The following is a 13,476-nucleotide window of genomic DNA, read 5'->3' as shown; positions in this document are numbered from 1 at the left end:
AACAGTTTGTGTTTCTTGGTTTTTATCTAAGATACTTGTTTTCACACTATGTTTTCTCTTCCCTTTTCACAGAACCCACCTCTACTGCCAATTTATTTGAGAATTCCTTTTTCAGCTTCAAAGTATCGTCGTTCTTTCTGCTTTCATCATGCACCACGTCTTCCCGTCGTCCTCGGTGTCGTCTCCCCCTTCATCGCTACACTTCAAGAGTTTCAATGGAGCGTCAGCCTCAGGTATGAACTTGTTTCATTTAGCTCATTTTTTTATCCCTTTATGTTCTGCTGCATGAACCTATTTCGTTGAATTCATGATTTCAATTTATGGGTTTATGTTTCTACTCAAATCTGGTATTTATTTTTATGATTCTGATTTCAATTTCTGGGTTTATGTTTCTACTCAAATCTGGTATTTGTTTTTATGATTCGGATTTCAATTTCTGGGTTTATGCTTCTGTTCATGCTGTTCTATTTTTTATTTATTATTGCTGTTTGATTTCTGTTCATAATTTTAATTTTTGAGTTTATGTTTCTATTTAAATTTGGTATTTGTTCTATTTTTTATTTGTTATTGTTTTTTGATTTTTTTTAGTGTGTTTGTAAATTCAGAAATTAGTATTGTGATTCTTTTTGAAAATTCAATGGTTATTGGTTAGTTTTTCTTATTCGATTATAAATTGTACCTAATTTATGCTATAAATTGCAGGAAGCATCAAATAGTCAAAGACACACAAGTGATCAAAATGTGCATAATGTTAGTGATCATGTGGATGAAGACGCAACTTCTGATGCGGTGGATATGAATCAATATCGCATAAACTCTTAGGAAGATATTGGTAAGATCGATTTCTCAGGTCTATCTATGGAAAATATTTGTCAATTGCACTTTGCTGATCTTGGCTTGGCATTCGAATTTTATAATTCATATGCCAAGACGAGGGGCTTCAGTGTGCGAAAGAGTAGGAGTAGAATAGTTGATGGAAAAGTTAGAGAAAAAACATATGTTTGTTCTTGTGAAGGGTATAGATTAGAAAAATGGAACCATATGAAAAATCGAGTTAGGGAGCCAAAATCAGAGGCAAGATGTGGTTGTATGAGTAAACTTCATGTGATCTTCAATGCGGTAACTGAGAGTTGGGTAGTGAGAGATTTTTGTGATGAACACAACCATGAGCTTGTTGTTCCAAAGTTAGCAAGAATGTTAAGATCTCACAAGAAAATGACTGAGCCCGACATTAGTCAAATGAACCATATGAAAGAGGTGGGGATCAGCATGCCAAACATATTTGGGTCATTAGCTAGCCAGTGTGGTGGGTACGAGAACGTTAATTTTTCAATTAAGGATATGCACAATCAAGTTGCGAAGCAAAGAAGACAATTACCTGATGATTTAACCTCTGCAATGGCTTACCTGGAAACGCTAGCAGCAAGGGATCAAAACTTGTTCTATAGTGTTGAAAAGGGAAGAGAAGGAGTGTTTCGGCAAATTTTTTGGTGTGATGGCCGGTGTCAGTTGGATTACGATCTGTTCGGGGATGTGCTAGCATTTGACGCCACATATAAGAAGAATAGATACAGATTGCCGGTGGTAATATTCTCGGGAGTTAACCACCATAATCAAACCGTTGTATTTGGTGCTGCGATAGTTTCAAATGAGAGGAAAAGCACCTATGTGTGGTCACTAAAACAGCTTCTCATAGCAATGAAGGGAAAGACACTGACTTCAGTAATTACGGATGGTCATCCATCGATGGCTATCGCTATTCAGGAAGTGTTTCCGAATGCACATCATAGGTTATGTGCATGGCACTTGATGCGTAATGCAACAAGCAATATTCACAAACCTCAGTTTACGAAAATGTTTACAAAGTTAATGCTAGGTGATTACGAAGTTGGTGTGTTCGAACAAAAGTGGGAGGAAATGGTTGGATTCTTTGGAGTGGAAGATCGGGAATGGATAGTAGATATGTATGGGAAAAGAAACATGTGGGCTATCGCTCATATCCGAGAAAAATTCTTTGCTGGGTTTAGAACGACTTCGAGGCGTGAAAGTCTACATGCTGTCCTCAAAAGATATGTTAAATCACGCCATAATTTGACAGAATTTGTTCAACACTTCCAGCGTTGTTTGAGCTACATGCGGCACAGAGAGGATTTGGCAGACTTTAAATCATCAACTGGACAACCTGTGATGCAGACACACTTTCAACAATTAGAAAGGTCAGCAGCTACCATTTATACCCGACAAATTTTTGTGTTGTTCCGTTCAATGCTCCACAAGGCCAGCACATTAAAGGTAACATATGAAGAGGAAACGAGTTCTTGCAAGATTTATCAGGTGTCAAAATTTTACAAGCCTAACATGATATGGCATGTGTCTTTTCACGGAGAGCAAGATGAATTTAAATGCTCATGCATGAGAATGGCCTCGATAGGTATTCCATGTAGTCATATACTTGTTGTTTTGGGTTTTCTAGACATTGCAGAGCTACCAAAATCATTAGTGCTGCGAAGATGGACTAGAAAAGCGAAGGAAGGCATTAGTGGGTATGATGACATGGGCGGCTTGATGGAGGATTCCTTGGCTATCAGTCGGCGTGCATGTTTGGCACATTGGTATAAACAAATTATGAACGAAGGGTGCCTAAAAGGGGATCTTTTTAATGAATCACGAGATGCATTGGTAAATATACTTTCATGTATTAGGGCTCATAGCGGGGACAATAACATCATGGAGGGGCATGCGGAATACATGTATGAAGACCTTGCAAAGAATGGAAGTACTGAGATAGAGACCATAAGGAAGCCTAAGCATTACAGCTACTGTCGCAGGGGGGGCATAACATTGCTATGTGTTCCATGAAGAAAATGGATGAAAGGACTCCCAAATTTGATGATGATGCTGAGGAGAATATTGAGGGTGAAGACTACTCCTTCGTAGATGCTGAAAGTGATGAGTATATTCACACTGAATGGTTTGAGGAGGAAGATGTAAGTTCAATACATTTAAGTTCAAGTATATTTTGTTACATATAATATTGTATGGCTAGCTCATAAGCCTTCCTATTTACTATTTTGATCCAAGAATATTTAAATTCCTCAAGGTATTATGAACAGAGTAGTGGCAATTATATCCATATTTGTAATTATTATTATAGATTCATAATAAATAAAATTATATCAATATTTTAAAGATTAAACGTTTTAAAAAAAATTATTAATAACTTTCTATTTTTAATTTTCTTTCCTAAATACAAGTACTTTTGTATTTATTTCAACAATACTTATACTTAAAACTTCTTAATAAAACGGAAAAATAAAATATTTATACTACTGACCTAGTAGATAACTCGTGTACATTTTCATGGTGCACTGTTGAGGCACGCGGTTTATATTGCTACGTTCGAACTAACAGCTCTGAAAATTTGATAATTAAAGTTAGAAATAATTCAAGCTAAGCTAGAATAGACCAAACTCAACATTAACTCACTAAAATCTCACAAGGTAAGTCGATTATTTGGACATGAAAGAATAATAATAAAAGTTATATTAGGCTAAGTAATTTTAGTTAAGCCAAACCAAACCAAGGTCAAGTTTGACTGAAAGCTCAAAAGTTGCCTCGAGCTCATGAGCTTAGCGGATCGAGTTGTTAATGACTTACTAGTTGTTTAAATAGTTAGATGAACTTCCAGTATTTTTTTAAAATTAATTACTATAGTGTAATTGATAAAAATATTTGATATTTGTTATTTATACATGTTTAATAACATTTATATTAATAATTATGAATAAAAATATGTTATATAGTTTTACCATATAACTAATAAGTACCACATAGAATAGTATAAACCCGTAAAATTATATAACTAATGTGCTATATAGTTTTACTGGTTTATTGGTTTCATCGATGACTTACTAGTTGAACTCGTAGAACCGTTCCCACGTAAATAAAAAATATAAATTGATAAAAAAATAAAAATATAAAATTATAAAATAACATACATTCACTAATATTTTAAGAACAATCAAGTCTCAACAAATTACAATCAACATGTTATAAACCGGTTGTTGTTAAGTAGTTAGATAAACTTCCAGTATTCTTTTATAGTACAAATTTTTAATTTTTTTTAACACTAAGCACCTATTTTTTATTTTAATGAGTAACTAATTAATTTAATATTATTATATTAGTGTATATTATATGTATTTATTCAGAAAATAATATTAATAAATATTGTATAGTCATAAAAAAATTACTAGAGTGTAACATAAATAAAATATTAATATTTATTATTTATACATATTTAGTAATATTTATACTTACCTCCAACTTCATGATTCTTCAATTTCATCCTCACAACCATAACAATTATATAAAAAATCTACAAAAAAAACAGATACAACATAACCATCAATATCACCATGCCTAGACAGAACACCATGGTGCTATTCTTTCTTAGTTACACTAATAATCAAACTCAGCATTATTACATCTTTTTCTCATAAACTACCAACACTACCACCATTGCCAATTCTGCCACTGCCCATCATATTCACAGTTAAAATGGCAACAAAGGGAGATCATAATGTTCCTCCATTTTGGAGTCAACACATTCACAGATAGAGAATGAAAAACAGGCCATGAAAATCATGTAGTATTTAACCCTTCTGGACTCACAAAACATTGGGTCAAGGTGGCAGCAGAGGCAGGAATCTCATTGATGACACTAATTAATTTTTAAGTAGTTAGATAACCAACTAATTAATTTAATTTTATTATATCATTTATTCAAAAAATAATCTTAATAAATATCATTTATTGTATCATGCGCTTTAATAATATCTGATGTGTATTGTTGGATTTGATTTTAACTTTATATTATGTGCTTTAATTAAATGATCTCATTACTTGTAATAAGTAATCAAAATCTATGATATTGAATCATTCTTAGTGCATAATCATTAATATGCAAATTTTGTCCTCTTTCTTGATCATTCATTCTGACTCTTTTAACAGATATCAAGGCAAATCCTCAAATGCATTAAAACTATAACAAAGTTCAAGTTTTATTCATTTTATTGAAAATTATAAATTTGTATCCTGGAATTGAGAAAAATAAAATAAAATAAAAATTTTTATTCAAGTTTTTAAGCCTGTCTTGATATAGTGCAGACCGTTTATGCAAATGGAGCACACTTTGGAAGAATAAAATGAACAGACGAAAACAAAATGAGTGTGACAATCTATTTGGCACCAAAGAATATTTAATGATGTTGTATTGGAGTTTTGTGTTTGATCTTGGCAACACCATTATTTGTTCCACGCTGTTAATAACAAGCTGTCAAGCACTATTCAAATAAGGGAATATTAAAAATTTAAAGGACAAATAATTTTTTGTTCACTTTATTTTGTTCCCCTAAGAAGTTAATGCATGCACTCTGATCTACTGAGTACAAAACAATGAGAAAATGTTAAAAAAAAATCATGGTTAAAAAATAAATAATTCTCTTCTCAATATAAAATTAGTAATTAACTAATAATCTTGCATCTCTCTGAAGAACAGAAATCTAGAATATTAGCATGTAGATAACACGTGAGAATAATTACTCGTACAGAAGTACTTGACAATAACTAAGAAGCTCATGATAATTAATTAATCTTAAATTACTTAGTGTATTAGATTAATTAGACTTGTGCTCATTATAATGATTGTGGCGCTATCAGTTTAGTTAGTTGTTGCCTGTCTTGGTATATTACAGTGCTGTCAACCGTGGGATTGGAATTTACCGCAGCAATATGGTTATATATATGAATTAAGAACTTTAAGATCCTGAACTTTTTAAATGGTCATTGGTTACAAGAAAAGAAAATAAAACATGGTAATAAAACATGACGTTCGATGTCAGCCTGAGAAATCAATGTCATGATAATCTTGTATTTGTTAGATGTTGAATGTCTTTCATCATTTGAATCCATCGAAGAAATCAATTAAAGGCGATACATAATAATAATAATATCTTTAAGATAGTGTCATAGGTAAATCACAACGTCCTAACTTGCCTCCACAGTCTTCAAATTGATACGCAACAACTCTTTACGACTCTCAAAATTCGGAAGAGGAATGTATATACGCTTTTCCAGCCCTCGCCTGATTTGATTTGCATCAACATATTACATTGTATCAGTACATGCACATTAAAAGAGGTTTCCGACAGATATAACTAATTCATCGCATACTTCTATCACTTGCAATGCATATTAAGAAGTATAAGAAAAGGATGCAGAAAAGCAAATACAAACCTCAGTGCCTCATCTATGTCCCAAGGGAAGTTTGTGGCTGCCAAAACCATTACTATTTTACGGGTACCATCTTCATTTGTGGAACTATTGTTTACACCATCAATCCGAACTAGAAGTTCAGACTTCACCCTTCTGGATGATTCATGTTCCCCAGAAGTCCTGATGAATTGAAAGGCAACTCGATCAGAAATCAAATAATCTCAACTGATACTACAAACTCAGGGTGAACCCAAGGGGTAGTTAACAACCATTATCTCCCAACGCAAATAAAAATATGGCATACATGATGCAAAACTCAAGATTTTTATGTAGGGAAAAGAACAGCAAAGACTTACCCCCTAGCATTGCACAGAGAATCAATTTCATCAATGAAAATTGTACTTGGTGCATATGCTCTTGCAAGATCAAACAAACACCGCACCATGCGTTCACTCTCACCACGCCATTTGGAAGCTAAAGTTGCAGAAGAAACATTAAAGAAAGTGGTACCGCATTCAGTAGCAACTGCTTTAGCAAGAAGTGTCTTCCCAGTTCCGGGAGGCCCAAACATGAGAACACCTTTCCACAGTCTCTTAATCCCCTGTAAGAATCACATATAATGAATTGTACAGAAAATGTCTTTCCATGACAACAACAATGGGATAGAAATACAACAACAGCCTGCTTAAGGCCATCGAAGCTCAGCATAACAAGAGAATTTGTGTGCATGACTACACAAGCATGGGAGAATTCCAAGTAAAAAAAAAGAAATAGTAGCATGCAAGATTAATTCAAATTTCAACATATAGCGATACAACTACCAAGGGAATAAAAAGCACCAGACATCACAAAAGATCCGCATAAAATAATCTAAGCTCTATACATTTTACACGGCTCTTAGATACAAGAATCCTCCTCCTAAGTTTTTTATTGTTGGCTTAATTTTCAATTCTGATCTCCATTCTCAGCTTCTAAGGAAGCAAAATCCAACAATGAAAACTGAAGGGTATGCATAAAAAAGGTTAATTAGCAAGGTTTTGCTTTCCAAGAGAATCACGCCCTTCTGTTCTGCTTCTCACAATTCTATGGAATACTTCCCTAATCGAAAAAACTTAATCAGAAAATTCGGAAATTAGAAGTTCAATTATGCACAAAAAAAATAAAAAGAGAGAGGAGAGAAAGCTCACCGAGATAGATCTCTCCAAAGGATCCGCTACCAATTTTTCGACCGATACAGAACTAATTTCCAACTCGAGGCTCCATTAAAGATCAACTTCTTTTGAGCAAAACCCTACAAAAGATTCGAAAATTTGAGAAGATAAACGAAAGCCGAGCAGCAGAGTTTGACCAAAATCCTACCAATTTTCGTTGTGGAAGAAGGCTTAACCTAATAATCTTACTAATTTTGATATATGGGGTCTCTCATCGGTAAAAATGGGGAGCAAGGAGTTTAGAGTCCATCATAGCAACCCTATGATGAGGAGTACAGCCTTCTCTCCCCAGACCCTTGCTGCAACTGGTAGCATCTCCCCTCTTCATGAATCGCTACAGGATTTGAGACCGCCACGAGTTGTTCATAGGTACCAACTGAAATTCGCGCTCGGGTGTGAATTGGTAGCTCACAATCTCTGAATTCGCATCGCCAGAAGGCTTAGAAAGGATAGACAATTCTTCGGTAGACAGTGAGTAGAGGAAGAAGCGGAAGAAAGAGGGGGTAGAAGAAGAAACCGAGGTTCATCATTTGACGAAGAAGACAGAGGAAGTGGGTAGAGGGAAGAGGCAGGGGCGCATAGCTGCAACAAGCAAGGGTTTAGTTCTGAATTTTTATATTGGATAATATTAAAATATTAAAAGAGTTGTTATCTTTTAATGTAATTTTTAATAAATTAATAATGATTTAAATATAAATCATTAGATTGTTTGTCAATCTAATCTAACGCTTTGAATTTAATAATGCATCAAATAAGTTCATAAGAGGTGTGCTGATTTTAGACAGGCCCATAAATCCAAACCCTGGTGAGCATAATTCGAGGGGTTTTGCTGTTTTGAGACATTTCATTTCAAAACCCTTTCACTGCAAAGCCACCGTCAGCGACAGATGCAATTGCCTGCTGCAGCGGCGCGTGCGCCCACATGGTTTTCCACTTGCGCCTTCTCGATGAAAAGCTCTCTGACCTCCACCGCTGCTCAAACCTCAACACCGTGAAGCAAATCCAAGCTCAAGTCGTCAAGCACGACGTCCACCAAGACCCTTACGTCGCACCGAAACTCGTCGCCGCGTTCTCCGTCTCCCGCCACCTTCCCTCCGCCGTCAACGCATTCAACCTCGTAACCAACCCCAACGCCCACCTCTACAACACTCTCTCAGAGCTCAGGCCCAAAACAAGGCTCACCCTTCCGTCGCATTTGAAACCTTCTTCCAGATATAAAGGAACAATGTTTTTTCAGATAGCTTCACCTACACGTGTCTATTGAAAGCTTTTGATGGTTATAACAGTGTCGGATGGTGCAGATGATCCATGCACATGTGGTGAAGTTTGGGTTTTTTTGGGAGTGATATATTTGTGCCAAAGTCGTTGATAGATTTGTATTGTAAATGTGGGGGAGCTAGAATTGATGCGGCAATTTGGTTGTTTTTGGAGATGGAGGAACGAGATGTGGTGTCTTGGAACTCTGTGATTGGTGGGTTGGTGCGAGGTGGTGAGTTTGAGAAACCCTGCAAGGTGTTTGATGAAATGCCTGAGAGGGATGTGGTTAGTTGGAACATCATGTTGGATGGGTATGCTAAGGCTGAGGAGATGGGGAAGGTGTTTGAGATGTTTGAGGGAATGCCTGAGAGGAATGTGGTGTCATGGGCGACGATGGTTTGGGGGTATTGTAGAGTTGGGGATATGAATATGTCAAGGATGTTGTTTGATAAGTGTCCTGGGAAGAACTTGGTGATTTGGACCACTATGATATCTGGGTATGCTGAGAAGGGGCTTGTTAATGAGGCAATAAAGTTATGATAAGATGGAGGGAGTTGGGATGAGGGTTGATGATGGGTTTCTGATAAGTATTTTAACTGCATGTGCCGAGTCTGGAATGGCCGCGTTAGGGAAAAGAATTCATGCTTCTGTTGAGAGGCGGAGGTTTAGGTGTAGCACTAAGGTGTTGTGTGGATGTGTGGATGTTGCCCTTGGTGTCTTTAGTAGGATTGAAAAGAAAGATTTGGTGCCTTGGAATTCCATGGTTCAAGGGTTAGACATGCATGAACGTGGTGAGAAAGCACTTGAGCTTTTCACTAGGATGGTACATGAGGGTTTTGAACCGGACAAATATACGTTCATTGGCCTTTTATGTGCTTGCACCCATGCAGGCCTTGTCAATGAGGGCGTATTACTTCTATTGAATGGAGAAAGTGCATGGGATTGTTCCTCAAGTTGAGCACTATGGTTGTATGATTGATCTTCTTGGTCGAGGGGACACCTGGAGGAAGCTTTTCAGCTTGTGCGCAGCATGCCTATGGAGCCAAATGAAATAGTCTTGGGAACTCTTTTGGGGGCTTGTCGAATGCATAATGATGTAGATCTTGCAAAAGCTGTGTGCGAACACTTGTTTGAGTTGGCACCATTGGATCCTGGAAATTTCAACCTTTTGTCAAACATTTATGCTCAAGTAGGGGATTGGGTGAATGTTGCTAGTGTAAGGTGGCAAATGAAGAACACAGGAAGCCAAAAGCCTTCTGGAGCTAGTTCCATTGAGGTGGAAGAGGAAGTGCATGAATTTACAGCATTTGATCAGTCACACCCGAAATCAGATGATATATATATAGAATGATCGACAGATTGATAAAGGACATTAACCAGGTCTGGAAAATCAAACGGAGGTAGTCCATAGCTCAAGAAAAGAAAATATGACTGTCACAAAATAGCCCATTTTAACATTCCATATATGTAAACTAGATTTGATCTCGATATGAGCAGTATGTGTTTATTGATGAGCTTAGAGTACATGTTTTCTCTATCATCCGTGAAACAGTTTTAACATTTTCGTACTCTTAATTCCTTATTGCGGCTTGAACATGGTTCATATGTAATTTTCTCTCCATTGGCTATATCTTCACAAAAACCTTTTAGCCTTAGGTTTGTTTCAGTTTAATACTACTAGACCTAATCCTAGTTTCAGCTGTTGCTTGGAGTTTTATACATGTCTGCATTTTTTTTTTAAATCTTCAATTCACATTTACGGGATATTTTTCTAACTATTGTTGTGTATTTCTTCTTATGTTAATATATTTATTGTTGATCATCATCAGGAGCAACCTCTTTCCTTTTCACTGAGTACAAGTGTGTGGGAATCTTCATGGTGGCTTTTGCCATCTTGATATTCCTCTTCCTTGGCTCTGTGTAAGGATTCAGCATAAGCCACCAGCCTTGCACCTATGATGAAACCAAGATGTGTAAACCAGCTCTAGCCACTGCCCTTTTCAGCACCATTTCATTCTTGCTCGGTGGCATCACGTCGCTAGTCTTCGGTTTCTTTGGAATGAAAATCGCTACTTATGCAAATGCGAGAACCACTCTGGAGGTGAGGAAGGGTGTTGGAAAGGCTTTCATCACTACATTTAGATCTGGTGCAGTTATGGGATTTTTCCTTGTTGCAAATGGTCTATTGGTTCTTTACATTGCTATCAACGTTTTCAAGGTCTACTATGGTGATGACTGGGAAGGTCTTTTTGAGGCCATAACTGGTTATGGTTTTGGTGGGTCTTCTATGGCTCTCTTTGGCAGAGTTGGTGGAGGTATCTACACTAAGGCTGCTGATGTTGGTACTGATCTTGTTGGCAAGGTTGAAAGGAACATTTCCAAGGATGACCCAAGAAATCCTGCTGTAAGAGAGATCTCCCTGAGCTAGATTTTATTTTTAAGGTACTTTCAACAATTTTCCTGTATATCCGACTCTGAGTCAATCATGTTGTAACCAGGTGATTGTGGATAATGTGGGTGATAATGTTAGTGATATTGCTGATATGGGATCTGATCTCTTCGGTTCATATGCTGAGTGTGCTGCCCTTGTTGTTGCTTCCATCTCCTCTTTTGGGGTGAACCATGAGTTGACTGCTATGTTGTACCCTCTCATTGTCAGCTCTGTGGGTATCATAGTCTGTTTACTTACCACCTTATTTGCAACTGACTTTTTTGAGATAAAGGCTGTGAAGGAAATTGAGCGGCATTGAAAAAACAACTCATATTTCCACTGCTTTAATGACCATTGGGATTGCAATTGTTAGTTAGATTGCACTACCATCTTCCTTCACTATCTTCAATTTTGGAATCCAGAAAGATGTCAAAAACTGGTATGTTTTATAATTCTCCATTAGCAAAATAATGAATGGTACATTGCCTATTTTGGAACTAATGAGATTGCTTTCTGTTTACAGGCAACTATTTTTGTGTGTTGCTGTTGGTCTTTGGGCAGGGCTTATTATTGGATTTGTAACCGAGTACTATACCAGCAATGCATATAGGTAAGGTGTTTTAAGGCATATTTTACACTTTAACATGTTCTCATTTTTAGATGTTACCTTATTTTTTTTCCTACCTGCTTTTGCAGCCCTGTGCAAGATGTTGCAGATTCTTGCAGGACTGATGCTCACTGATGTTATCTTTTGGCTTGCCTTGGGATACAAGTCTGTCATTATCCCAATTTTTGCTATTGCTGCTAGTATTTTTGTTAGCTTCAGCTTTGCTGCCATGTATGGTATTGCTGTTGCGGCACTTGGGATGCTGAGTACCATAGCCACTGGATTGGCCATTGATGCTTATGATCCAATTAGTGACAATGCTGGAGGTATTGCTGAGATGGCTGGCATGAGTCACAGAATTAGAGAGAGAACAGATTCCCTTGATGCCGCTGGAACACAACTGCTGCTATTGGAAAGGTTTGGATTTTTCGACAGTCTGATATCTTGATTTTATGGAAACACCACATTTCCTGATAGGTGCGTGACAATTTGTTATTCTTTTTCAGGGATTTGCAATTGGTTCTGCTGCGCTTATGCCTCTGGCTCTCTTTGGTGCCTTTGTGAACCGTGCTGCTGTCACAACTGTTGACGTGTTGACTCCAAAGGTTTTCATTGGTTTGCTTGTTGGTGCAATGCTTCCATATTGGTTTTCTGCCATGACCATGAAGAGTGTGGTAAGTGATGCACTAAAGATGGTTGAGGAAGTGTGCAGGCAATTCAATACCATTCCTGGCCTGATGGAGGGAACTGCTAAGCCTGACTATGCCACATGCGTTAAGATCTCCATCGATGCTTCTATTAAAGAAATGATCCCGCCTGGTGCCCTTGTCATGCTTACACCCCCCATTGTCGGTATCTTCTTTGGAGTAGAAACACTTTCTGGTGTCCTTGCTGGATCTCTGGTGTCTGGTGTACAAGTAATATTTTGGTTTGGTGTACACATTTTATTGCATGCTCAATATTCAAGTAACCGGTTGTTTTACTTTGGCTCTATCAACAATCTTCTGGATTCTCCTTTTTATTGGAGGCATTTCTCTAGTCCCTGAATGGCACATGCCAAGATAGAAATGATTTCTTATGATTCGAACATGCTGGGTAAGTATTTAGTAGCAATTTTAAGCATACTTTGCTCAACTAAATATATCACTGTGCCAAAATTTTTCAAATGAATATACTTTTTGAATTGAAAAAACATCTAATTAGCATGAATAATAAACATTCAAATAACACATTGTTATAAAATATCTTACAACGAAGGAGCAGCTTATGCAACATACCTTCGACCCTTGTTCTTGAATAACTATTTCACCCGCACTGAATTGTTCATCGCCTTGTGTTGGATTGATCAATGTACAAATCGATCCTTCTTCCGGGGTTGAAAACGCCATGGAATAAGCTCTCTTCTGGAAGTGTTGCACCGCACCCTTCTCTTGGATGGTTGATTGGAGGAGGTTGGCGCCGCTGATGTAACCAGGAGCGAACCATGCACTGTAGCCGTCGAGAGGAAGATAGGATGAATAATCGAAAGCGTATACTTCACTTGAGAATGGAGCGGCGCTTGGATGGTCCGATGGAGGAGGTTGGCACCGTCAATGATATGTAGAGAGAACCATGCATTGCGCCACCAAAGGGAAAAGGAAGTTTGAATGGACTTGATTTTCTGCTCCGTGATCCCCGGAGCAGTTTTTAAAACA

The 13,476-nt window shown here is 37.2% G+C and overlaps 1 protein-coding gene and 3 pseudogenes across 2 annotated transcripts; 3 read left to right on the top strand and 1 right to left on the bottom strand.

The window, feature by feature from the left end:
* The first annotated feature begins 858 nt into the window (after window positions 1–858).
* LOC107647229 (protein FAR1-RELATED SEQUENCE 5-like) lies at window positions 859–2,859 on the top strand. Its single transcript, XM_016351336.1, has one exon. The coding sequence runs from the start codon at window positions 859–861 to the stop codon at window positions 2,857–2,859; it is 2,001 nt and encodes a 666-aa protein (XP_016206822.1).
* Window positions 2,860–6,027: 3,168 nt separating this feature from the next.
* Window positions 6,028–7,005, bottom strand: LOC107647228 (katanin p60 ATPase-containing subunit A1-like; annotated as a pseudogene).
* A 1,369-nt stretch (window positions 7,006–8,374) lies between these two features.
* Window positions 8,375–10,354, top strand: LOC107604806 (pentatricopeptide repeat-containing protein At3g29230 pseudogene; annotated as a pseudogene).
* LOC107647227 (pyrophosphate-energized vacuolar membrane proton pump-like) lies at window positions 9,985–12,865 on the top strand (annotated as a pseudogene). Its single transcript, XR_015885739.1, has 6 exons — window positions 9,985–10,124; window positions 10,574–11,148; window positions 11,243–11,614; window positions 11,699–11,785; window positions 11,872–12,199; window positions 12,289–12,865. The product of XR_015885739.1 is annotated as a pyrophosphate-energized vacuolar membrane proton pump-like (transcript).
* The last annotated feature ends 611 nt before the right edge of the window (window positions 12,866–13,476 follow it).

This window comes from Arachis ipaensis, chromosome B6, assembly GCF_059453495.1.
Source record: "Arachis ipaensis isolate K30076 ecotype BB chromosome B6, ASM5945349v1, whole genome shotgun sequence".
Classification (NCBI taxonomy): Eukaryota; Viridiplantae; Streptophyta; class Magnoliopsida; order Fabales; family Fabaceae; genus Arachis; species Arachis ipaensis.
Note: the sequence above shows the minus strand (reverse complement) of the source record. Positions and strands in the feature narration are given on the sequence as shown.

What these genes read in the sequence shown, in the direction of transcription:
- LOC107647229 (XM_016351336.1), top strand. Translation starts at nt 859, where the DNA reads ATGGAAAATATTTGTCAATTGCACTTTGCTGATCTTGGCTTGGCATTC.